General features: G+C 47.6%; 1 protein-coding gene across 1 annotated transcript in view; it reads left to right on the plus strand.

The window, feature by feature from the left end:
• LOC147668673 (vacuolar protein sorting-associated protein 53 homolog) overlaps window positions 1-27,419 on the plus strand; it is a 508,123-nt gene that overhangs the window by 15,893 nt on the left and 464,811 nt on the right. The window contains exons 2-4 of the mRNA XM_086948529.1: window positions 2,681-2,711; window positions 2,801-2,944; window positions 20,551-20,693. Coding sequence (XP_086804655.1) covers window positions 2,681-2,711; window positions 2,801-2,944; window positions 20,551-20,693 — 318 coding nt within the window. The remainder of the gene's footprint in view (window positions 1-2,680; window positions 2,712-2,800; window positions 2,945-20,550; window positions 20,694-27,419) is intronic.

Raw genomic sequence — 27,419 nt, forward strand, 5'->3', positions numbered from 1 at the left:
TTTGTGTGTGGGGGGTTTGGGGGGGTGTGTGCTTGTGGTTGTGTGTGTGGGGGGGTTGAATGTGTGTGGGGGTTGTGTGTGTGTGTTGGGGTTGTGTGTGTTTGGGGGTTGTGTGTGTTTGGGTGGGGTTGTGTGGGGGGTTGTGCGAGTGGTGGGTTTGTGGGGGTGTGGGGGGGTTGGGTGTGTGTGGGGAAGTGTGTGTGGGGGGTGTATGTGTGGGTGGGGGTTGTGTGTGTGAGGGGTTTTGTGTGTGAGGGGCTGTGTGTGTGTGGGGGCTGTGTGTGTGTGTGTGTGCGCGCGCGAAATGCTCCCAAAGGCTGCGAAAGTGCTCCCAAAGGCTGCGAAAGTGCTCCCAAAGGCTGCAAGCGCCCGGCGCACATGCACTGTACCCGATCCGCCTGCCGACTTTGGGAGCATTTTTAAAAGCCCCTTACTTAATTCTCGCAAAGCATCTCTTACGCGATTGCTATAGCGAGACCTAAACAAAATATATATATATATATATATATATATCAGTTGGTAGTAAATGCAAGCCAAACAATGACTTACTTGTGCTAGTTTCTTGATGCTTTTTTAAAGTTATAGGTTGAGGGGGGGATATGTTCCTTCATGCCTTTAGGTTGGGGTTTAGCCAGTCTTTTGGAGCCTCTGGTGTGATTCACTCGTGTGATGAAAGGTATTACAAGTGAGTAGTGCTTTACTGCTCACTCACAGTGCTTGCTAAAGCTCCCACAGCATCCATGAATCTTAACCTCTGGCTTTGCTGTTCTCTCCAGCCACAAACAATCATAGGCGCAGACACCGATTCCTCCATGAACTACTGCTAATATGTGCTTTGTGGAGACAGTGTGGCTGAAGAACAAGGGTAGCGCCTATCCGCGAAAGATACAAGATTCCAAACAATGATTCTGACTTCAATAACTGGACATGTTGCCAATAGAGAACAAGCATCGACAAACCCAAATGGTTGCACATTTGAGACCTTTTGGCTTTGTCAGTGGCTTTTTGCCATGCTGTATAGCATGCTCCCTATTCTGCGCAGCATTGCTATATAAGAAAAGAAAACTGCCCGTGATGCGGCTAACCGTGTCATATTGTAGGCACACTCCCCTCCCATGCACATAAAATGATGCAGCAGCTTTTTATTTGCTGATATGAGTTTGACTGGAAAATAAATAAAACAATGATCAAAAGCATTTACTTGAACACAGGTTGGGGGAGCAACATGAAGGGTAGAAGTGGAGGAAAACAGATTGCGAGTTGGGGAACAACACGAGTGAGGGTGGGGAGGAGAATCAATGGGTGACAGAAGGAGGGCGCTGGTGGGGGAAGCAATAGAAGGCGGGGGATTGAAGCAACATGGGGGAGGAGAAGTAGAGAGTAACAAAGAAGGAGGGTGCGGGTGGAGGAAGCAACACGGAAGGTGGGGTAAGGGAAGAGTGGCAATGGGTGAGAGCAACCTAGAGCAGAATGAGAGAAGCACACAGGCAAACAAGCAACGGGGTAGAACATAAGAGCAAGTGCAACATGGATGGGGTAGGGAGCAGCCATGGGTGGAAGAGAAGCAGACGAGGGGAGGACATGAAATTGAGAGCACCCAGGAGGGGGCAGGAAGAAGCAGACTCACACCTGTGAGCAACACAGAGTGCAAGGGGAGAGAAGCACATGAGTCAGAGAAAAACAAGCAGGAGATAGCTGTAAAGCACAGACACTGTCATGGAGTACCTAACTAAAAAAGAAAAAAATACTTGAGCAGTAAGCAGCGGAAGCGTAGACGCCAGACAATCAAAAGATGGTAAAAGAGGCTATTCCTCCAGGGCCGGGGCAAACACAAGATTGACAAGCTGGGGCGCAAGTAAGAACCAGGAAAATTAGAGTGACAGGAAAGCTAACCAGTGGTAAGCAACGGGCCGGCTCCAAGTTCCTCTATATTTGCTGTAAGCTCACAACAAGGCTCGAACTAAAAACACTGATATTTTGTATTACATAAGGCTGCTAACATATTTGTTGCAAGATGTTCCAAAAGGTGTTCACTAGTCTTAAAATTGATGGAGATTAGCTTCACGTTTACCTTTCTACATTTGCTGAACGTACAACAGTCTTGCTGCATCCATAGTAATGAGGTACTCACGTCATTGCCCTGCACCCTAGAGCCTTGCAGTGGCGTCACCATGTGCTCATAGGGGTAACACCAGACCAACGCATGGAGAGGCCAACCCATTGCTTTCCTCCCAGATCACCAGCCCTCCCAAACACGTGTTAGTATGCGTCTCCCCCCCGCGAAGGACTATGAGAATCCTTGCACTAATAGAAGGTGGTGTCCCATAGGTGAATCCTGATTTGAAGGCTCTAAGCTCAGGGAACCCTTTTTTCTAGATGTATTCCGACTGAGTGTAGTGAGCCCTCACATTTCAGTATGTATTTGTCTGTACCGTTTTTTGCATCCATTGCTCTCTGAAGACTTATTATAAGAAATGTCTTGCCTGGGCGCTTATCCAGTGAAATTCGTTTCTAAAACTAAAGAGCCTTCTCGTTTTCTGGCTGCTCCATAGTTGTGGCAGTGTGCAAGTCTCTTTGGGTTGCAGGCACAAACCTCACAGCATCATTTTTCTTGAATTACTATTTGTGTTAATGCATTTATGCTATCCTGTATTAGTGCATTTTTGTTTCTTGCTTTTAGAACAAACACTGACACCATAACCCACATCAGCGTATGAATGCTAAATAGTTGCGGCAAACCAGAAATCAGAGGAGTGCGTGATCTGTCAGACCCATCCATAGTCTCTCTTTTCTTTTCTAGAGGCCTGGTGGACCCAGCAATGTCCTTCGCGATGCTTGCCTTGTCGCTAATGTTTTAGATGCCAGAATTAAACAAGAAATCATCAAGAAGTTCATTCGACAACATCTCTCAGAGTATCTGGTTTTGTTTCAAGAGAATCAAGACGTAAGTAATCTTCGCAGACACACTGGGAAGAGTTGTGGAGCTTACTGCTGTGGGGCTGGGGGGGAGTAAGCAAAAAAAACGTTGAGATTGTAGTTTCAACATTTTTGACTACAGTAAGAAATTTGAGATCACCCAAAAAATCCTGTTTTGTACTGCTGCTGATGACATGACCGAATGTTGTCTGGTAGCATGAGATGTGGTCCGGGCATACTATGTGTGTTCAAGTGTCAAGTGTGTGCTTATGCAAGAATTGGTCCGGCCTGGTGGTGGGACGTGGTTTGGTTTTATGGGTGCCGCTCGTAGCAGTTGCTGGATTCCTGGATTGTGTTTCCCTGCTTGGTGCCACTTTTTTTTTTTTATATTTTATTTTTGTTGTTGCTATCACATGGTACACAGTAACGGACAATAGGCCTTCAGTGCAGCGTCAACATTCAGCTGCCCACAATCAGTAGAGCAACTTTTTTATATTTTACCCCCCCAACTCCAACTTGCTACTTTTAGGGTTAAAATCCACGATTCATAACATTGGTCTATATCAACATAGGTGTGTCCAAATGCAACTATCAGTTCTTGGTTCAGATACACATTTCAGCATGTTCATCTACATGTAGGTTCCTAGGTCCCTGTAACATGCACTGTCTCCGCATTCCACTCCTCCCTCCCTCCCATCAATCTAGATCTTCGTCATCCCCTGAGCTGTCCCCATCCTCCTCTTCAGGCAGAGGCTCACAAATGTCTCCTCTATATGTGTTCCAGGGTGACCAAATCCCGTTCCATTTTCGAGGATTATGTCTCTGTTGATATACTGCTCGCTCAGTCACCATGAGCACATCCATATTTCTGCACCATTGCGCCAGTGTCGGTGTTTCCTGTGCCCCCAAGTTTTTCGCGATATCTCGCTTTGCCAGCATTACACCAATGACCACCCACCTTTTCGCATGTAGTGATAGATCTGTTGGGCCCCACACATTCAGGAGACAAACCCTCGGGTCAGGTGCGAACGGGTTCTGGAGGGTCTGGCCGATCGTGCGTGTGACACGCCTCCAGTAGTCCTGTATATGTGGACAGGTCCATATAGTGTGATACAGCGTACCCTCCTCCCCGCAATTCCTCAGGCAATGTGGGTCAAGTCAAGTCAAGTCATAACATTTGTATAGCGCACTACATACCCAGAGGGTTTCAAGGCGCTTAGGAAGGGGAGGAGGATTATTTGTCAAATATCCACGTTTTAAGCTGCTTTCTGAACGCTAGGTGATTCTGGGTGAGGCGAAGGTAAGCGGGGAGTGAGTTCCATGTTTTGGCAGCCAGGTATGAAAAGGATCTGCCTCCCATGGTGGTCTTGTTGATGCGAGGTACAGTGGCGAAGGCTTGGCTGGAAGAGCGAAGTTGGCGGGAGGGGGTGTAGAAGGACAGTCGAGAGTTGAGGCAATCTGGTCCGATGTCGTAGAGTGATTTGTGTGCGTGGGTAAGCAGTCGGAAAGTGATCCTCTTATTGACGGGTAGCCAGTGGAGGTCTTTAAGGTGACCAGAGATGTGTTCGTTGCGTGGGATGTCTAATATGAGCCTGGCTGAGGCGTTTTGGATTCGTTGTAGTTTCTTCTGGAGTTTAGCGGTGGTACCTGCGTAGAGGGTGTTTCCGTAGTCCAGTCGGCTCGTGACTAGAGCGTGGGTGACTGTTTTCCTTGTTTCGCAGGGGATCCAGCGAAATGTTTTTCTGAGCATGCGAAGAATGTTAAAGCAGGAAGAGGATACGGCGCTGACTTGTCTGTTCATTGAGAGTGAAGAATCCAGGATGACGCCAAGGTTCCGTGCGTGGTCTGTCGGGATGGGTGCTTTTCCGAGGGCTTCCGGCCACCAGGAGTCGTCCCATGCAGAGGGGGATGTACCTAAGATGAGGACTTCTGTTTTGTCTGAGTTCAGTTTCAGACGGCTGTGTTTCATCCATTCGGCGACTTCTTTCATTCCTTCGTGTAGGTTAGTTTTGGCGGTGCTGGGGTCCTTGGTGAGAGAAAGGATCAGTTGAGTGTCATCCGCGTAAGAGATGATGTTGAGGTTGTGTTGGCGTGCGATGGCCGCGAGGGGGCTCATGTATACGTTGAAGAGGGTGGGACTTTCTGCTCTGTGTATTTTATACAGTGTCGTGCGGGTGTAGTAGACCCTGTGTAGTACTTTGAATTGGACCAGTCTGAATCGAGTGGAAATACCTGCCTCCCTGGGCGATGCCAGGGCTGCATTCCAGTCTGTTTCATCTAGGTCCCCTATCTCGTCCTCCCAGTACTTCTTTAGCTTCCCCAGGGGATCCGGCAGATTGTTCATAAGTTTGCGGTAAGTGAGGGAGGTCGCACCGGACTCCATGTAGTCTGTAAGCAATCGGTCCTCTAACGGAGCCGACTCCGGAAGCGTCACACCAGTCTCCAACACCGACAGGAGTGCGTGCCTGATTTGTATGTATCTGTATGTTTCGGTCTCCGCAAGGCTGTATTGCTCCCTTAGGGTCGTAAAGGAGAGCACACCCTCTCTGGTCCATAGGTCGCCCACCGTGGAGATCCCAATGTTGTCCCATTGATCGAACCCTTTGGAACTGCGCAGGTTACCGAGGGCCTTGGCGTCCCATAGTGGCGTGAGTCTGGTGATCACTCCCTCCCATGCCAACCGCCTCTGAGCTTTGTGCCATATGGCTACAGTGTGTTTGGTAGGCCCCTCCAACTTCCTCACCATCCCTTTGTTATAGAGTGGGGCCAGCAGGGTGGACATGCCCAGTTGGTGTCTATCTGCCCTGAACGCCGGGTCGTCCTGCGCTGCGTGGATCCACTGGTTAATCACCTTAAGGTGAGCTGCCCAGTAGTATAGTTCAAGGTTGGGGAGGGCTATTCCCCCACTATACCAGTCTCTGGTTAGTTTCAACTGTGCAACCCGGGCCGGTTTGTCTCCCCACAGAAGGCTGGACAATTGCGCCGACACGTGGCGGAAGAACGAGACGGGGACCATTGCCGGCGTGTTTTCCAGAACATAAAGGAAGCGAGGGAGCGCCAACATCTTAAAGAGCGCCGCCCTACCTAGCAATGTTAAGGGGAGATTTTTCCAAAGCCGCACGTCAGTCTTCAATTTGTCCAGCAGGGGCTTGAGATTCAGGTCAAGGAAGGTCGAGTGCTCCCTCGTAATCCGTATCCCTAGGTATTTAAAGGCGACGTGTTCTACGAGTAATTGGCAATCCTCAGGCAAGGCTGGAAGGTCGCCCTTTACCATATAGATGACGGACTTGGACCAATTGAGTTTGTAGCCCGAAGCCGTACCGTGGCTTTCACATAGTGCCAGTAAGACCGGGATACTGTTCGTGAGGTCCATGAGGTAGACGAGCATGTCGTCGGCATATAGGGATACCCTATCTTCGCCTCCACCTTCCCATTGTATACCTTTCAGCAGCTGGGTGGTTCTGAGAATCGTGGCCAGGGGTTCTAGCACTAAGGCGAACAGTAGTGGCGAGAGTGGGCACCCCTGTCTCGTGCCCCTTGCCAACGGGAACTCCCTTGATATGTGTCAGTTTGCGGTTACTCTTGCCATGGGTTCGGTGTATAGTAGTCTGACCCACGATATGAACGTTGGGCCAATACCGATGTGTTCCAGGACCGCAAAGAGATAGCGCCACTCCACCATATCAAATGCCATTTTGGCATCTAGTGACAATACCGCTGCCGATTCCTCCAACTGCGGGGCTCGGGCTAATACCCCGTGTAGCCGTCGCAAGTTCAGTGCCGTACTCCGGTGTGGCATAAAGCCCGATTGGTCCGGGTGTATAAGGTGTGCCAGATGGGGCAGTAGCCTGGTGGCCAACAGTTTTGCCAGGATTTTACTCTCGGCGTTAAGGAGGGAGATCGGGCGGTAAGATTCGCACTCGTAAGGGGGTTTGCCGGGCTTAGGTATCGCGACGATTGTGGCCGTGCGCTGATCAGGAGGCAGTCGCCCCTGTTCCCGACACTCCTGAAACATATCGAGCAATGGCGCGGACAGTGTCTCGGACATGAGTTTGTACCATTCTATTGGCACACCATTGGGGCCCAGTGCTTTCCCGGGGTGTATTGCTGCTATGGCTATCTGTATTTCTTCCTCCGTCAGATCGGAGTCGAGCTCGTCCCGTTGGTCTGGGGAGAGAGTGCGGGTCGGCACTCCCACAAGTGAGCTTTCTGCCATTTCCCGTGTGACCTCATAGTCAGGGGAGTATACGGAGTGGAAATGGTCTGCCAGGAGTTCCACTATGTGTGCCGGACTGGTTTGTATCTCACCCCTAGAGTCCTTCAATTGCAATATCGCCCGCTGGCCTCCCCGCGCCCTCTCCAACCATGCCAGGAGCTTCCCTGCCTTATCGCCTATGTCGTACACCCTGCTCGCCGTTGTGGACATATTGTCCCGCACTCTGCGGCGCAGAAAGTCGGTGTGACGCTGCTGGGCCAGTCGGAGCGCGTGCTGGGTGTCTCCAGTCGGGTTCCCTTCGTGTTCCTGTGTTGCCTTATCAAGTTGTTCCTCTAGATCTGTCAGCTCCTGACGTTGTGTGTGCTTGTGCTGTGCGATCACCGAAATCGCCTGCCCGCGGAGGACTGTCTTGTAAGCCTCCCACAGTATTGTAGGCGACTCCACCGATCCCACGTTCTCTGCAAGGTAGGACCGCGTACTTTTCTTCAAGGCCTTGGCTACGCCCGGGTCTCTAAGGTAACCCGGGTAAATAGGGTAAACTCGTCTGCGGGTCCTTCCTTGACTGGACAGAGTCAGTGTAAGCGGGGAGTGGTCAGAGACCCCTCTTGGTCTAATTTGGGAATCAGTGAAAGTGAGGAAACCCCCCCCCCAACGTCATGAAATAGTCTATCCGCGATAGGCTGTCGTGGACTGCCGAGTGGTATGTGTATTGCCGGACATCTGGGTGTAGCCGCCTCCACACATCCACTAAACCCTGCGCTTCCATGAAGTCATGCAATTTGGAGGGCCCTGGTGTTCGTGTGCGCATCGGGTGGCGGTCTAGGGAGTCTTGTGCCACTGCATTAAAATCACCCCCCACGACAAGATCCCCTTCTGGAAGGTCTAACAAGAATTTTCCTAGCTCCGGGAAAGCTATGGTGTGTAGTGCTGGCGGGATGTACACCGAGACCACATTTAGCGGTTTCCCCTGCCACTGGCCATGTATCGCTGCAAAGCGCCCCTGTGTGTCTGTTGCAGTTGATTGGGTTATGAACCTGGACGAGCGGTGAATTAATATCCCGGTGCCCCGGGACCCCTTTGTAAATCCAGAGTGAACCACCATGCTGTATCCCTTCCTGTCTAGGGCCTTCGTAGCTGTGCCGGTGAGGTGTGTCTCTTGTAGTAGGACCAGGGCGGGGTTCAGCCTCTTTATACTTTGCAGGACCAGCCCACGTTTAATTTTGTCACCTAGGCCCCTTACATTCCAGGACATGAGGCGTAGCGGGGACGTCTGCCCTACATTAGTGTCCTCCCCCATCCTGTTTGGGTGTACGGTCTGTAAATTTGCGCTCGTGGACGACCAGGAGGTCTGTGTAGTGACCCAGTGTGTTGCATTGTGACAATACCATTCTATACTCGTGTGCCCCATCGTAGCTACCCTGCCCCTGTGTAGAAACTAAAAACCAAAACCCCCTCATACCCCCAACTCCCCCCCTCCCTGCCCCCCTGCTCAACGGACTCAGAACTGCCCGCCCCCCCAACTCAGCAGAGTGCCTGATCCCAACCCATAACATAGTACTTGCTCGCTGGGGTGAAGGTTTCTCCGTGGTCAGCGGCCCCCTTCTTCAGCTGCGGAGGCCCTTCCGCCCAGTGTCCAAGGCGGCGTTGCCTGCTTATACCACCTTCCGTTCAGCCGGACCATGGCAGTGACTCATTGATCCCCGTCTGCACTGTCCTCATGACGGTCGGATAAAGGGGAATGTATCTCCGCATCTTCGTCGTTGGCTTGTGAGCCCTGTCGGGAGCCAGCTGTACGGTGTTTGTTCTGTCTATTGGAGCGACGAGGGCCCGCCGCTCTCCATCCCTCCAGCCAATCCTGCGCCACCTCTGGGGAGTCAAAAAACCAAGTTTTGTTGTCTGCTACGACCCGAAGCTTGGCCGGGAAAAGCATTGAGTATGGGATTTCTCTGGCTCTGAGTTCCTTTTGGACCTCAAAAAAGGTTCGTCTCCTCCGTGCCACCTCGGCCGTGTAGTCAGGAAAGAATGCCAGCGTCGCATTCTGGATCTTAATGGGGGGCGAGTTCCTTGCCGCTTGTAGGATGGCGTCTCGATCCCTGAAATTGAAGAGCCTCGCTATGATCGGTCTGGGGTTAGCTCCTGTCTTGTGGCGTCCCCCCGGCACCCGGTGCGCCCTTTCCACTGTGAAAAAGGCGGAGAGTCCTTTGGGCTTCAGGGTGTCTTTGATTAAACTCTCCACATATAGGTCCATCGCCCTCGTGTCTTCCGATTCTGGCACACCTATTATACGGATGTTGTTCCGCCTCGAGCGCCCTTCCTGGTCATCGAGCTTGTCGCGCAGTTCTTTGTTCTCCTTCGAGATGCGTTCCATACTAATCTGGAGTTCCGAGACGTCTTCGACCAGGGATTTGGTCACGACCTCCATATTGTTCACCTTTTCTGTCATTTTATGAAAGTCCGCCCTTATAAGTGTGATCTCGGCCGAGATCGACCCCACCGTTGCTTGTACTTGCGTGAGGGCCCGCATGACGTCATCAATGGTCGCTTTCTTGCCTCCGGTCACTTCGGCTGTCTTGCTCGCTTGTGTTTTGGCGTCCTGCGAGGGAGAGGGAGAGCCGGGTTTGTCATATGCAAAGCGGTCCAGGCGCGATTGTGTCGCTCCGTTTTTAGGCCCCTTGCCAGCCATCTTGGTGTCGCCTGGGCCGGGCTATCTCCTTCAGACGGCTACCGGGGGTCGTCCCTGGGTCCACGCTGTGTTTAGGGGGGTAAGAGTGGGCCCTGTGGGGTGCACCGGTTCCTGCGGCCAAGGATGTTTGCAGATGTGAACGGGCCTCTGTTGTGCGGTGGCCGGTCGAGTCCCGGACTATTTCGTGGGGCGAGCAACCGATTGTCGCCGCCCTGGAGGAGTTCCTCTGTTCCCCTCTGGCACCGCGTGTACCGCCCCTGACTCGTGGCCGCTGGAGCTACGTGCTTGGGTCCCCTGATGGCGATGGGGGGCCCGAGTTGTCTTCAGACAGGTCTTACCGCTGTGAGGACGAATGCCCTGCGTAGATGCTCAGCTGGTCTCTGGGCCCAGTCCGGGCGGGGGTGCCTTCGGGTCCGTTTCGTCTTGTCAGGCACTCCGGTCGGCGAGGGGGAGCCGCCGTGCAGTCAATGAGGCAGCGCGGTTCCTTCGCCGCCAGACTCTGCGCTCTGGCCGCCGCTGCTTAAGATGGCGGTGCCAGGTCTCTACGTCGTCGCTCTGGGCGCCGGACTCCGTCCTCGCCGGGCGCCCGGGTTCGTGTCCCCCTCACCTCCGACGGGCCTCCCGTCAGGCAGATCAGCCCCCCGCAGTCCGGTGACAGAGGCTGGAAGGCTCGGTCTCTGTTCACCTTGTCGCTCTCCGTGGCCGGGTATTTCCGGTAGATCGCTGCCCGACACGGGCCACTTCCTGCCAGTACGCCGCTCACTGTGCCCCCCGGTCCGGATGTCGCATACAGGCCCGCTCGGGCGCTGGCAATAACTGTATTTCCCGACCTCGGATTGAGGTCCCGCTAATCCGAACTGTCGCCGCCTGGTCCTGGGTTTCGTTGCCTTCCCGCCTGGGAATTTTTGTCAGCGGATAAATGTGCGGATTTAACTGGGAGCCGCTTCAATCACGGAGCTCTCCTTCTAGGCTGCCGCCATCGTCGGCTGCTAGCCACGCCCCATCGTGGTGCCACTTTTAACATTTTAAAACTATCTAACTCTGGTCACGGCGAGGCTGTCACTCTACGGGGGAAGTTCCTGACTGCGAGGAGCCAGTGCGGGCGCCCGGGACTGCGAGGACCAGCATTCTCTCTTTCAGCCACAGCTGGTGCCTCTTCCCGGGCGCCCCCCGCCCCAACTTACTGCCTCTTTACTGCTCGCGGCCCCCGCTACGCGGGTGCTGCTCGTAGCAGTTGCTGGATTCCTGGATTGTGTTTTCCTGCTTGGTGCCACTTTTAACATTTTAAAACTATCTAACTCTGGTCACGGCGAGGCTGTCACTCTACGGGGGAAGTTCCTGACTGCGAGGAGCCAGTGCGGGCGCCCGGGACTGCGAGGACCAGCATTCTGTCTTTCAGCAACAGCTGGTGCCTCTTCCCGGGCGTGCCCCGCCTACCCCACACTTAGTACTTAATTGATTTCCTAACACGCATCGCGGGACGCGCGCGGGACTTAGCCCGGGGCTAAGCCCGGGCAAAGGGCGGGCTGTTTGAGGCCGTTAGAGAACGTAAGAGACCGGACCGGGCTACCCCCTAACGTTTTGTCTTCCTGGTTACCCTTACCCTCCCGCCTGGCTACCTAGAAGCTCGAACTTAACATAATGGCCACTAGAGAAACAAGAAGCAAGGCAGCTTCCATGGTCTCAGGTACTTTGGACAATTTTCTTGCAAAGGCAAACACAGTGGTCAATAAGGGACTCACTGTGTTGGAAAAGCAAATTGCGCAGGATATAGAAAATTCACATCTGGCTTCACCGGGGTCACCATCTAATGTTAGGTCATCACTACTGCTCGATGCTACACACTTATCACTCATGGACAGCATTGATCAAACCATAGAGTCCGTCCTACAATAGCTAAGGACACCATCCAACTCTCATAGGGACAGAGACTCACTACAAATCATTGATGAGGTGGAACCACCCCCCATCGCAGAGTTAGTTCCACCTAGGGCTCCGGGGGACGGTCCTGCATTAATAGAGCATATGGGACACAGAGAAGATGCTGCCCCGAAAAGGAAAAGATCAAGGAAGTCCAAAGGTGCTAAAAGGGCCAAAGTTGACCCCATAATGAACACTACTGAAGATAGCCTGGACGCTCCTGGAACATCTATCACGGGGAACGACATGGAAACGGCGAGCCCTCCACCCCCCACTCCTATACCCACGCACACCGGCCCATTCATTTTTGGCGGGGCTGTTCCTAACATCTCAGAGCATATCATCTGCTCACTCACTGGTATCCTCAAAAGCCTTTTGGATCCTCTCTCCCACAAATTAGACTCTATTGAGGCTAGACTTCTAGCTATAGAAAGACTAAGTGGTAGGCGTGGCGACCAACTAGGGCCACGAGTATGCACACAGGGAGCTCACGGGGCTGATGTTGGGACTTCTCACTCCCCTACTGTTACAATCACTGCGGCTCCTATTATACCAATAGCTCCCCCCCAGGAGAACACCACCATAGTCCCCCCGCCACAACCTGCCCCTGTACCCCTTCCTAGGCAACTGCCTCCGGTACCAACCGCCAGGAGGTCGAAGCCACCCGCTCCGGCCACCTCATCTGGCCAGGAGAGACCACCAAATGAAACAGCTAACTGTCCTAATCGGCCAGCTAGTTCCTATAACCGGCAAAAAGCAGTTAATCTGCCCCCAGAGGCAGCAGCCTACACTGTGATTCTGATGGGGGTACCAGAGCTTTCCAGCAACGTGGTGGAATCCTATGATTCCCTATGTAATAAAGTTATTAGCTGGTTAAATGTCCAAAGGCCCCTTCCACCTAATCTAAGAGGAGAAGTACTTATGGTTAGAAGGGTTCCATGGGTTGGGCACATTGCCAAGAAAAGTGTGGGGGATTGCATAATTGTAAGCTTTAAGAGTCCGCAGGTTGCTACCTACATTTGTAATTGGCTTGGGAGTTCAGGAAATACATCCATAGAATTAGTCCCTCTGTCGTATTTCTACCCTAATGTACGTGACTTGACTTTGAGGAGGGACGATGGCTGGACAAGGGTGGGATTTGCTGTTGATGGGTCAAGATACAGGCCCCCCACAATGATATCCCTGCCCATGGCAACTACGTACACCCCAACAGATTCAGTTGCCTTGATCAGGTTGATTGACTCCAAAAGGGTGCATCTATGGGACACATCCAAAGTATCGCTAGTGAATCTGTAGGACCGGGGACTGGGAGAGGCAATATTGATACCAGCATCCGAGGATCTGACGCTTCCCCTCGGGAGAGCTTAATTTCTATTAGCGCCCGGGGCCAAGTAAATAACTTACCTCAGAGTCCACCTGGTCATAACCTAACGCCCATAGTCCTGCCCAATCCTAATCTAACACCAGCTGTCCCACCTATCTTGGAAATATCACCGCAAGGGCCCGAAGTTCCATTATTGGACTCGGCACCCGAGATAACCGGGGGGCTGGGACCAAAACCACCAGCCGAAACCCTGAAGGTCCTCTCCTGGAATGTGGCGGGTATTGCCAATAAATTATATACAAATGGCTGGGATTCCCTAGTAGGTAGCAGTGACATTTGTCTTTTTCAAGAGACTTGGGCCAGGGAACCCCTGTGTAGAGCAGGATATGCAGTCTTCGAAATTAAAGCCAAGTGGAGTGGTAAATGGAGGCCCTCAGGTGGCTTGGCGGTCTGGGTAGCTAGTCATATTGAGTGTAATGCGGAGAATGTACCTACATTCTCGCAGGACATACAATGTGTTCTACTCAAATGGCCTAATGCCTTTAATTTGGCAATTAAGAATGTGTACTCTCGCCCAGTCAGTGCGGCCATGGAATCACCTACACTCGAAGATCTTTCGTTATTCCTGGGCCAACCTCCCATTGATTGTAAGATAGTGATGGGTGGAGATTTTAATTGTCACTTCGAACCCCTGGAAGGTTTAAAGGAGGGTACCCTTACTGCTGAAGATGACTTTTGGGGTGTCCCGTCATGCCAATCCCCCCATCCTAAATCTTGGTCCCCTCTCGCAGTGCAAATTATGTCCTTAACATTACACTTTGCGTTAAGGGCCTGTAATAGGCGCACTCCTTCTGACAGCCCTTCATCATGTACCTTCAATAGGAAAGACCATGAATCGCGGCTGGACTACATTTTTGTAGACATAGGCCTGTGGTCCAAGGTTCAGGATTTCAGGGTAATTGAAAGAACAGACAGTGACCACAACGCACTCTTATTAGATATGGTGTATCCCGCATTTGGTGCTGGGTCACTATCCACTAATCCCAGTGAAGACCCAGGGAATCTGGTTCTCAGTTCCAATAGACGCAGGGTAAAATGGGGGAAACTGGCAAACTCAAATGAGAGTATAAGTAAAATCTATGAATTAGCACTTCCCAGGCTAAAAGAAATGGATGTACTAATTAGCCAACTGAGACCCCCAGATTTTAACGAGAAACTAGTCCAAATCCAGACTTAGTGGGAGCCCTAGGTGAGGTTTTCTACCTGGTGGTAGCGCAAAGGAAGAAAAAGACTCGAACCTCAACTTGGTACAATTCTTCCTGTAAAAAGATAAAGACAGAGCTAATAGCCACAATAAAAGCTGGTACTGATAAGGGTAAAGTCGCTGAGCTTAGGCGGAAATACAGGGAAGCCATGGCACTGGCAAGATCTGAATGGGATTGGAACAGATGGCAGGACCTCTCCCTAGCACTAGAAGCGAGGGATTCCAGAAAATCTTGGTCTTTGGTAAATACTGGCACAGGAGAACCCAAAGCTGCAGTGGAGCCAAACATTTCAGCTTCTGTTTGGGAAGCCCACTTTAGCAAATTGTACCAAGACACCTCTGAATTTGCTAATGATGCGGCCTCTGATACTTTACCAAATCTTGTAGCTTGACTAGAATTCACCCTCGGTGAGGTGGTCAGTGCAATAGAGAGACTGGGGATGGGGAAGGCCCCAGGACTTGACAGATTGCCTGGCGACCTTTTTAGACACCACTCAGAGATTTGGGGTCCGTACCTCCTTATTCTCTTTAATTCCCTCGCGGGAGGTATGGAGATCCCCTGTACTTGGCTGGGGGCAGAGATAGTGCCTATTTTCAAAAAGGGTTCTCCTCTGCTCCCAGCCAACTACAGGCCGATCAGCCTTATAGATGTCCCCCAAAAACTATATTCTCGCCTCCTCTTGGACCACCTTCTAGACTGGATGGAGGAAAATGAAATTCTGAGTCCCCTCCAGGCTGGCTTCAGGAAAAACACGTCCACGATGGATCAGATTTTACGCCTCGTTCTCCTCTACTGAAAAACTGTGAGGATCGAGGGGGGGAGGCTGTACATGGTGTTCGTGGACCTGAGGTCAGCCTTTGATCTGGTCCCCCGCAAAAAACTATGGGAGGTCCTAAAGGAGCTGGGTGTTCCCACCCATCTACTACATGCCATAATTAGGCTTCACGACAGTAACTATGCTCAGGTTAGGTGTGGGAGGGACGGAGTACTGTCAAAAAGATTCCCAGTCCTTAGGGGGGTAAGGCAGGGTTGCGTTTTGGCGCCAACGCTGTTTTGCCTCGTTGTTAACAGTGTCATTTCCCACCTCGACAATGTTAGGGACAATGACGCTCCCCTGTTGGCAGGCAGGAGGGTACCGGCTATCATGTTTGCCGACGATACCCTCCTGCTTTCCAAATCCCCGATGGGGATTCAACGGATATTAGATGGATTTGGTCTTTTCTGTAGACAACATGGTCTAGAGATCAACACTGAAAAGACCAAATTCATGATATTCAACCCCTCCCCTAAAACTAGACCTAATCCAACAATGGGTTCAGCAAGACTGGAAAGGGTAAAAACTTTCCAGTACCTGGGGGTAACCCTACATGAGAACTTATCCTGGGACCCCCAGATAGCCAGATCCCGTCTAAAGCTGTCCCAATTGTCAGGGGGAATTCTGAAGGTCGCAAACACTTCTACTTTCAAACCTATCAGTCCGGCAGTAGAAATGTATAAAACCCAAGCTAAAGCGGCCGCATCCTATGGTAGTGAGTTATGGGGGTTTAAAGCCGGGACAGAACTTGTTAGAGTAGAAAACAATTTCCTCAGACGTCTTCTGGCCCTCCCCCGTGGCACACCCCTGCTCCCCTTAAGACTTGATGTGGGTCTCCCCTCTATAGGCGAGGATTTGGAACTAAAGCCGCTAAGATTTTGGCACAGGCTCTGGACCACCGGCGAGCTTGCACATTATAGGCAAGACCCCATCCATGTAAAGAATTTGAACCAGCGTGATAGAATCCTGTGGTTGGCCTTTATAAAGAAAGAATTGTATCGCCTGAGACTCCCCGAGCTATGGGAGATTCCTGAGCAACGCTGCCAAAGGGTCTCTCGTAAAAGACTGGTTGAAATTTACAAGGAGAAAAGTCTAGTTTCTCTGGTGTCTGCACCCAATAATGGCAGTTTAACTGATCCATTCCTGGATTCCAAAAATTCTTATCAATTCGAAGGTTTTATGGACATTATTTTCCCCATTTTAGCAAGAAAATTGTTTATCCAATGGAGATTAGGCACTTTGCCTATCAAAACTTTTACCTGCAAATGGACAATGAGGGATGATCAAATCTGTCCAGGGTGTAGTAATCATGATGAGGAGGAAATTCATGTTCTGTTTTTCTGCCCAGCTTACAATAGACCAAGGAACTTGCGCCATTATGTAGGAACTTGGGCATAAGAAGCCACTTGTACTCGTACAGAATACTGAAAACAAGTACCCTACCTCACATAGTCTTTGCAGTTGCCAAGTTTATAATGGCCATGTGGCAGATAAGGAGAAAATTACTAAAAGACTGAACACTGATATGAATTATAATGTTTACTCCCACTCATGACTAGACTCCCAATTAAATGGATTTTTATGAAATGTACATAGGCATGTTTTTATTATAAGTGGATGTCTTTTAAATGTTGAATGTTTTTCATTGTATCTTTTATTGTCTAAAAGGCCGAAATAAAGAATTTTTGGATTGGATTGGGTTGGATTTATGGGTATGGTTTTGGGAAGTTAGAAATCGGTCAAGCAATACTGAATTCTACACTTTCCTCTGTTATATCAGTGATCCATATAGGATCATGTGTACTCTTAGTGGGGTAACAGTAGGACTTGGTGTGGGATTGCCACACAATAATTACAGCAATAACTGTGCTGTGGACCTAAGGGTACACACTTCAGAACACCAAGCTACATATTGTGCGAGTGCGACTAAGAGCTAATGTGATGGAGATGGCCTGAGTGCCAGGCAAGCGTGGTAGGTTATTATATCAAATGCGATAAATCATACAGCAATACTATTGCATTCACTATATCTACCTACCACTCACTACAATGTAAGCTAGGTATATAGTTGCTAGTCCTAACTCTAATTATATTAATCTTCCAAGGTAAGTGTGAGTGCGGAAAAGTACAAATAGTCTTACAATGTAGTAGTAGGTCTATTTAGTGGGTGCTATATTGTTATATGTCGATATATAGTGTCATACAACCCCTTTGTACCAGTGCTTATTGTCCTAGATTATATTCTTGACATGCAGTCCACTGTTTCGCTGCTACAAAGAACTCTCCTATTCATTGGCGTGGTTCTCAACCTACAGGTATATGGGTAATATCAGTTCAGTTCAAAAACCTTTATTTCGATCACTAGGACCATAAAAGTGTACAACGATAAAAGAACTAGTGTTATAAATGTAAAACATGCCAAACAGGACAAAAGACATCTATTCCAAGGGAGATGATTTGCCGGCACATGAGAACATAGCATTTCCATCGAGAAAGTACAGTGCTAAAGTGGCAAATAGGAAGGACAAAAACACAATACATGGGCAAAGATACCAAGTAGCAGATCAGTTCATTTAGTGTAAGTAAACCCAATGCATACGAGATAACAGCTATAATTCAATAAATAATTAAAACTACAAAATTCAGTTAAAAAACGACATTCATATAAAACTATTTAAAAAGCTGCATGCCGTTAATAGGCAATAAAATAATCTATACATTGGGCACTTATGTTAATACTGCAGACTGTCTGACGGTTTTGATTTGTTTTTCCTTTTCTAAGAAAGCCCATCTGCTCCGCCACATTGCATTTAAAAAACGAGAAACAGAGAAGACAATGGGCTTGGAGGTGTCATACTTCAAGACTCTAAATGCCACCTTATATTGCACAAACCCCAAATTCCGACAGAGTTGTGTAAGCCAACACCGCCTTGCTGCTTGATAACCAGGACAAAAAAATAGGACATGCAGTTCAGACTCCTTCTGATTATTGCATGCAGGACACCCATGTTCGGACAGTCCAGCCCAGTTCGAAGTAAAGGCCCGGAGGGGTAAAGTGCTATATCTGAACTGAACATATAATTTCCTTGCTGCAAAGGGTAGGATGTCATCCAGAAAGGGTTCTAATTTATAGTCCTCCTTAACAGTGAGGAACTGCATCGTTAGAGCACCTAATTTCGAATTTACCTGAATGGCCTCAAGCTTTCGCGTTCGATAAATTCTCAATAATTCAGCTCGAGAACCCAGAGGGCTAAATTCCTCAGGGTTACTCCAGAGGGTTGGTTTGCATATCCTTACACATTCATGCCTTACATGCGCAAACCAAGGAACTTTTTTCAATACCCCTGGGTAAGATAGTAGCTCTTTCATTTCTACTTGATACGCTGCCAATTCTGGGGTCACCCACAGCCTACGTCAAAAAGTTAGGGGTCTTAAAGCAACCTCATCTTCAATTAGGGCTATGCCTAGGTCTTACCGCAAGGGGATTAGCGGGGAGCTAGGTGGGAGGCCCAGAATTTGTCTAAGGAAACTGGTCTACACTACACTTAGAGAAGCAGAAGAACAGTGACCCCAGAGTTCTGCCCCATACAACGTGGCTCCCCTCGCTTGCACCCTATAGATCTCAATAGCTGGGCCAATAGTTTTGATTGTCGATTCCCTTACCATTTTAGCTATACCCCCGGCGGTCTGGGTTAACTTAAGCTTGTTTTTGGCTATTTGGGACGCCCATTCCATATTTTCAGTAAGAGTGACGCCCAAATAGTCAAATACAGAAACCCTCTCCAGTGCAATTCAATTTAGTTGGGGATTTGGTCGTGGTTTCTTGGGAGTGTTAACTACCATGAACTTGGTTTTCATGGTGTTAATCACCAGACCCCTCTTGTTACAAAAATGACAAACCTATCCAGTATCCTCTGGATACCCATCGGCGACTTGGACAACAAAAGAGTGTCATCAGCAAACATCAATGCTGGTACCTTTGAGTTTGCTAGCTTAGGGGCGTCATTGTCCTCAACCTCTGTAAGTTGTGCAATGAGTGCGTTGACAAAGAGGCACAACAGGGTCGGTGCGAGCACACAACCCTGTCTCACCCCTCTGTCAACTGGGAGTCTATTGGTTAGTTTTCCACCCCTGTCACATCTTACTTGGGCATAGGTGTCATCATGCAGCTTAAGCAAGTAAGTCGGAATCCCCAGTTCTCTTAGCACCCCCCAAAGTTTAATTCTGGGCACCAAGTCAAAGGCCGTTTTCAGGTCAACAAAAATCAAATAGAGGCTGCCACCCTCTATTCATACCGTCTTCCAAGCGATGAGTTGAAATCTATATATTTGGTCCACGGTAGAGGTGTTTTTCCTGAAACTGGCTTGATAGGGGCCGATGATATCATTCTCTTGCAGCCAGCCCTGAATTCGATCTAATAGTACCCTTGCAAACAGTTTTTGTATGACATTGTTCAAACTGATTGGTCTATAGTTTGCAGGAAGTAGGGGACAGCCCTTTTGAAAAACGGGGCCAATTTCTGCCCCAGCCCAGGTATCAGGGATTGGCATGCCATTCATAATGGCCCTAAATAGTATCCACAAATAAGGAACCCCAGATGGTTGGTTCCTACCGAAACAAATCCCCTGGCAACTTGTCTAAACCAGGTGCTTTGCCTGCTGGAAGTTTCTCAATTGCCGAGATGACCTCTCAGAGGGTTATTCCAACAGCCACCTCAACCACATGTCTAGGGGCAGTAGCAGATGAGTCCTCTACGCAACCGCTATCTGCACCCAAGTTGCCTAGGGGAACTCTATAATTAATATATTGTGGGGCCGAGTCGAAATCTACTGCATACAATGCCCGAAAATGATCGGCTCACAGTTCTGTTGGTATGTTTGGTTCAACAACTGGGTTACCTTTGCTACTGCCAGTTCTAACTATGGCCCAAACTTCTTTCATGTCCCGGTTAAGTAGGGCGGTTTTAATGTCCACCCATTTATGTTCTTCCCAGGACTGCTTTGCACTACAAACAGCTTCTTTGTATTGAGCCCTCCTAATTTTAGTTAGTGGCTTGTTTTTTCCTTTAATGGCCGCTAACAGCGCACGTTTGGCCTTACGGCAACTATCATTAAACCACGTGTCCACTGTTTCGCTGTTACAAAGAACTCTCCTATTCATTGGCTCGGTTCTCAACCTACAGGTATAGGGGTAATATCAGCCTCCCACCAGAAGTATCTATTGGGGACATAATAGGCAGATTAAAAGGAGAGTATCTTTCTTGGCGGGGAAAGGGGTGGTGTGTCTGTCTGTGTGTGTGTTTTGTTTTCAGTGGAAGCTGATAAAAACCCTAATCATGTACCTCATAACAAGATCAGCTGGTGTTTGTTTTCTATCATTATGCTTCATGTTTGGGTCTCTTATGTTTTCAAGGTTGCCTGGCTGGATAAAATTGACAGGCGGTACGCCTGGATTAAGCGTCAGCTGGTGGACTACGAAGAGAAGTATGGCCGCATGTTTCCGGCAGAGTGGTGCATGACTGAGAGAATCGCTGTTGAGTTCTGCACCATTACAAGGTGAGTGAGAGGGTTTATGAGGTCACTCTGAGGAACTTCACTCGCATTAGTGTAAGCTACTGACGCATTTCAATTACTTCTAATATTAGACAAGCATAGCACAGCTAGGAGAACTGGGGCTGTCCTATGGATGCTACCTAACTCAGTGGTGAAACTTGAGGGGGCCCCCTGCAAAGTGCATATAGGGTGCCCCCATGCTCCGGATCCAGACACAAGGTTTTTATCCCGCCCGTGCAGAGTGCCAGATGGACGCCGTAACCTTAATCTATGAAATTACAACTAAGTTTTCATGATGTTTACTGTAAGCTCCCGTCTGCAGGTCTGTGGTAAACCGAGTATGCAACATGAGTATGTGTGTCTAGCATGCAAGAGATACAATAAGCGCAAGAAATGGAAACACTAAAAGAGAACGAGGACTAATCCCGCAGTAGCTAGAGCCAAGTACTGAAAGCCTGAGCTGCTACGCTTGGGGATAACTCTGATATTCCCAAACGCTAAATTAAAATATAATATGCACATACAAAGGAGACAACAGAATAATAGAGAAGTAGAAACCCTAATTGCACAGGAAGAAGTGAATCCAACTATCTGTGAGAGGCTTCTACTAAAAGGACCAGGCTAAAAGCTAAATGCAGCAGAGAAAGTGAACTAAAATGGAATCCAAGGTGCTTGCTAAACATTGCGAACCACAATCAAAGGGTTAACAGGATGCTCATGAAGAAAGGTACAGAAATCAATTAACCCACACATATGCCTATAACTCCTTAGTGACTGCATATCTTCTCTCGGCGTCACTATACTTGATGCAAACGCAACATTCCACTCTACCTTCCCACATGCATCTACAATAATTATGCACTCTTTGTTCATGCAGAAAGGTTTCTAAGTGGGAGCTCTCACAATTTCCATTTCATCTTGCTCAAACCCCTTTTTTTGGTCGGTCTAAACATTTAAATTCGGCATTCTTTCTTGTCAGTTCTCTTAAATGCTCCATTTTAGTTGCTAAATCCTTAATAAATTTGCTATGATACTCACACAAACCAGCAAATGCTAGACGTTTCTCCTTGTTACGCGGTGCCGGTACTTTGATGTTTGTGTCAACTACTGACATATTGGGCACCATCCCTTCACCAGACAAGTATTCCGCAAATATTCTACAGGAAATAATTTACATTTGGTGCCTTTCAAGATCAGTTAATTTTTCTTCAACGTTTTACATACATCCCAGACTGGATCCAGAAGCTTTTTCACAGTACCTCTCTCCCAGGTGGTGGTGTAGTGCGGCTCTGTACAAACGCCTTTCTGCTCTAGAAGTGATGTGCAGAACCTAAACAGGTCCCAACCCTGTACGCTAACGTCAGTTGCTTTCCTGACTCTTCACTCCCTCAAACATAAAGTACCAAAAGCAAATTGAAACATGAGTGTATTGATTCCTAGTCTTGGGATCTTATTAATGGGTATAGTCCAATCACAGAGCGGGGAGGAAGGGAGGTTTGGTGATGAATCTGTGGCAGACTCTACCAGAAAGAGCGTTACCGATTATAAGTAACTTGTTCTTCTGAGAGAGACCTCCAGCTTTTGAATAGATACCAAAGCAGTACCTATGGGAATTTGCTTTTGAATGGACTGTTGAACCGAGTGTGCAAAGTGCCTGTCCCTGTGGACTTGATTTCTCAGACAATAGTGCTTTGTGAATGAGTGGAGGGAGGCACACGTAGCTGCCTGGCAGACGTCTAGTACAGGGACTCTATATGGTAACCCAGTCGTAGCAGCTTAGGCCCTGATGGAGTGGACTTGCAAGCCTTCTGGAGGCTGTTTCTTTGCCAGTGCGTAGAAGATCTTAGTGCATAGCACAGTCCAGTGTTAGATGGTACACTTCTGCACATCCTTGCCTTTTTTCGCTTCGGTGAGCTCCACAAAGAGCTGATTATCCACCTGACAGTCTTTGGTACGATATTTGTAGAAACTGAGCACTCTTTTGGTGTCCAAGCGATGAGTCTCTCCTACTCCTTAGAGGGATCAGGCTGAGCATAATACACTGGCATGAAGATGGTTTGACCAATGTAGAATGGCGTCACAACGAACAGTAGAAAGGAGGTTCTAGATCGCTGAACAAGCTTATCAGGGAAAAAGTTGGTATATTGTAGATGAACACACAGAGCCTGAAGTCACTCACGCCGCGAAGATATATGATATGATATTCAAAAGGTGGCGAATATATGGCTAGCTAGAGTCTCTATCAGAAAGAGCTTAACCAAATGTAAGTAACTTGTTCTATAGGCTGCTTGCTTCTAGAGTTCAAAATTATCCTCGGCTTACATCAGACTCTCTAACCCAAAACATTCACAGCCTTCATTGCCACATACAACTTGACTTGTGTTTCTCTTCCCTTGAACTCTAGTACCACACTTTCATAACTAATGATGTCAATGGTGGATCCATCACAACTTTCTTCTATGATATCGGACTTCTTTAGTTCACCTAATTCCAATACATTTGTGAACATCTCCAATAAATACTTTTTAGTAATTATTGTCCATGGAGAGCCTGAATCTGCCATAGCTCTCAATTCTGTGCCCAGGATTCAGGTGGACACATACCCTCCTGATTTTTTTTTTACCCATGCCAAAATTCTGAATAGCCAAACCAATGCTTTTATTGTTTTCATCTGCCTTGCCACACTCACAGAAGCTCCTTCCTACCTTCATTCACACAAGAAAGTTTACCTTTGTGTGGCACCGTATTATTTTGTTAGATCTTTACACGAGCAAAATGTTCAGTGCGGCCACACGTCTTGTTCTCCTTGCCAATTGCAGGACACTGAAGGAAAGAGGCAGTATGACTAAAACTGCTACACCTATAGCACACTACCGATCTCTCCATCTTTCTATTCAAAGAAGAAGCATTAGTGTGAGAATTACTACTATTCAAACAACACACATCCGCCCCAGAACTTGCACTCTAGTTGTTCTGCTCAGACAACATCCACTTCTCAGAATGTTCAATCTCTTCAGTTACAGCAATTGAATCTTGCAGTTTGGGATCACCCTTAACCCACAGCTGTTCTTGAATTTTCTTACTCTTAACACGTGCATGTAGTTTGATCTCCTATCATCTCATTAGTGATGGATCCAAAATTGTGATTCATCTAAAGATCCCTTAATGTAAGAAATTCATCCTCAATGCTCCTTCCTTTTGAGTTTGTGTATAAAGTTTAAACCTAATCAACGCTATAGTAGAGTGGTAGCTGTCTCTTTGTTTTTTCTCTGTGAAAGGTACCACCTCTAGTATTAGGCCTGCAAGCTTTGTTTCCATAGCTTGGAGTGCGCAGTTCATCTATATTTTTACCCCTGTGATTACATCTACTTATTGAAAATATATCTACTGCAGAGCTACATATTTGTAGAGTTAGGAATAGAAAATCTCGACTGATTTACTTGTTGATATATATTTTTTTTATATTGTATTGTGTCCATTCGATATTCAGGGGTTGTAATCAGGGTGCACACCCACTGAGTGTTTTTCCTGTAACATTGTATCTGTTCTTTGCTAAGTTAAAAATGTATTTTGCATCTTTTAGGATACTTATCTGATCTTTTTGCTACCCCACCCTTTACCACACAACTATACGTACTGCAAATCCATATTTCGTGGTGCTGTAGGTATGTTCACCTGACCTTCTAATCACGGTAAAACTGTTGACTAACATTCTGCTTACAATAACCCAATGACTATCACCACCGCGTCTCAATGCCACTCAACAGCATGCACCAATGTAATTCCACCTAACTACAAACTAGTCACCAGTCCAAATGGTTATGAGTGTTAGCCCTCTAATCTAGAGCGAAGAGCAACTCAACCTTTCTCCCTGTCCCCTAAAACACCAATAACTACCACTCCACTATTATGGGCTATTGTCTATAACTTTATTAATAATCTAATCCGTTATCCAGATCTGTTCTCTCGAACTCTACATTGCTTTCAGGAGGTGATTAGCCCAGATTGCCCCTTTTGGAGGTAGTGCACTGCTATGCCAGTTAGCAATCACCAGCTGTCCTACTAGCATGTCTGATTGTCTCTAGCAGCATATGTATAGTTCAGGGGTCACCATTCAGTCAACTGCAAGTGTAGCTTCCAGACACCTTCAGAGTAGCTGGCAGTCTGAGTTCATTTTCAAATAAGCACAGGGTCACACTTTCCTTTTAAGGTTAGCGAATGGCTGTGTTTATTTAACATTATTATTATTAGACCGCAGATAGAAGAGCCTGATAATGAGGAGTGCTCATCCAGATTTATGACTCAAACTGGGACACTTAAGGACTAGGTATTTAGATTAAAGTCCCTGTCAACTCAGTATTGGAGCTGAGAACAAATGATGTTTCTGAATGTTTTTAAATGGGAAAAAATGTAAATTGAAAGTTAACTTCATGGTTAGGTTAACTCTTCATTTGAATGACATCTTAATCTTATCTTTAAATTGCTCTCATTTAAAAGAATGGCTCTGTTTTTCTGTTATAAATACATCACTGTGTCTGCAGCCCATTGGGAGCAAGGTGCTTGAGGTTTGTAAATGTGACACGTGGAAATGGGAGAAATTGTAAATGAGTTTCTTGGAATCCATATAGCCAACAAAGTTAACTGTTAAGTTAAAAATGTTCCAGTGTTAAAGTGCCACCTTTACACATAGCAGACATTGTGCTCCCAGTGGCTGGTAGTCATGGTACCATATTTACAACTACAACTCCAAAATACAGCCATTATTTTAAGTGGGAGAAATTTAAAAGGCAGAAAAATGTTCCATATTGTGAATACTTTTGCAAAATATTTTTCTGCACTTTAAATTTCTCCTGTTTTATAAAATGGTTCTATACATGTAACCGTACCACTTATGGTGAAAGGTTTGTCGTACGCCACAAGTACATACGACACAGGCTCTTAGTCACCCATACACATATATATTTCATTCGTACACACGTTTATAAGTCCCCGAAGACCACACTGTCACTGACACACATGGCATCCCTTTCATAGTGTCCGATATCAAAGTATTTCTGTTCAAACCATAGTATCTAGCTCTATGGGCATTAGGCTTAAAGTCAGTAAAGCTGGGCGTGGGGGCATCTGGGAACATGCTCAAGTTGCTTAGCATTCAGCAGCTCGTAATGGCTTTCACTGATCAGCAGTAGCTCTCATTACAGAAAAGATTGGAGAACCCTAGTTTAGATAGTTGTTGGAAGATCAGCTGTGTTCAGTTCCTTCCTATTCACTGTCCGTGCTTTGATTCTTAACTTCATTTTCCAGATCTTGTATGGATGTATTCTGGTCTCAGTAGAGCATAATTACAATATTGAAATTCAGGTGTTTGGTCTCATTATTTCATTGTTCCAAATAATTCACGCATCAGAGTTATTACTTATTAGCTCCATGTCCTCGCCACCAGATTTAGATGTCTGTCTTTCCAGGAGTTGTGGGTCTTTTGGCTCTTATGGCCTTACCAACTATGTTCCTTCGTTAATAGCTCTGGCTTTTACCGCGTATCCTTTGAGATTCTTTGTCCTACATCTCTAGCCAAGTCTCCACTTCCTTAGGTGTATCAATGACGTTGCCCTCTCAGTTTGTTATTACTCATAGGTGAGTTGGATATAACAACATGTATTTCAGGTTTAATGCCTTCAAGCTTTGTACTTTTTTCATATATTCAGGGAAGATAGCAATTGCGTGATTTTCGTTGTGGGGGCGTCTTCAGGTCATGGTTCTTGTAGGATGCCGTCTCTCTTTCTGTAATTGAGGAATCTGATGCTGAGTGCTATCATGGAAGCTTGAATTTTCCCACTGGGGTCTGGGCCAGGTCTCTGTTCGTTTTTTCGACTAGGAACATGGTTGAGATGCCCTAGGGTTTGAGGGCATGTGAGATCTATTGTTCAAGGAATAATTGATGTTTCCTCTGATCTCTCAGGTGGCATTTGTAGCTGCCATCATCATCTTCCACCCTATCGTCCAGGGCTTTAGTGAGGGCAGTCAGTTTGGACATTCTTTACCTCAAGGTGGCAACTTCAAGTTTTAGTCCTTTGATATTGTCTTCAGTTGTTTGAACCCCCTCCTTCATTTCCCTCGAGTCTGTGCGGAACAGACTGGCTTCAACTGTCAATTAATCTATTTTTTGTTGTAGTGCGCCTCTTCCAATTTGGAAGGGTTAGAAGTAAAGCAGTCAAAGTTGGCTCATCACGATGAACAGTTGGGTCAGATGGCAGAAGGTTGCTTGTTTGCCAAGTTCCTCACAGACATTGATGAGGAGTTGTACTTGGGTGATAGAATTACCTTGCAAAGGTTGAGCCATCAGCAATGTGGATTATTAGTACTTTTCAGTCACAATTGTCTGATGCGTTCTCGTAACTACACGGAACACTACTTCAATTCATTGTGTATAATGGGGAACCGCTCTCCCACAATGCACACAAAGGCCAACACAGCAGCAGGAATCATTGGAAGATGTGTGCTGGGGTACCACCCTTCCCACTATGTCATGTATTAGGACAGAGCATAGAGACTTCACCAATGTAGTTCTTCCATAGTCTTTTTCAGAAACTAAGATCGGTATGTCGCCATTGCACTTGGATTCAGTTATCTTCGGAAGGATCTTCTGTCACTAGAGGGCCCTCAAACTGCAGCCCCAGCGCATTGAAGCCATCCTAGTATATAGATTGCAGGAAGCAGCATTCTCTGCGG

The sequence above is a fragment of the Lissotriton vulgaris genome, unplaced genomic scaffold (assembly GCF_964263255.1).
Source record: "Lissotriton vulgaris unplaced genomic scaffold, aLisVul1.2 SCAFFOLD_1307, whole genome shotgun sequence".
NCBI classification, from domain to species: Eukaryota; Metazoa; Chordata; class Amphibia; order Caudata; family Salamandridae; genus Lissotriton; species Lissotriton vulgaris.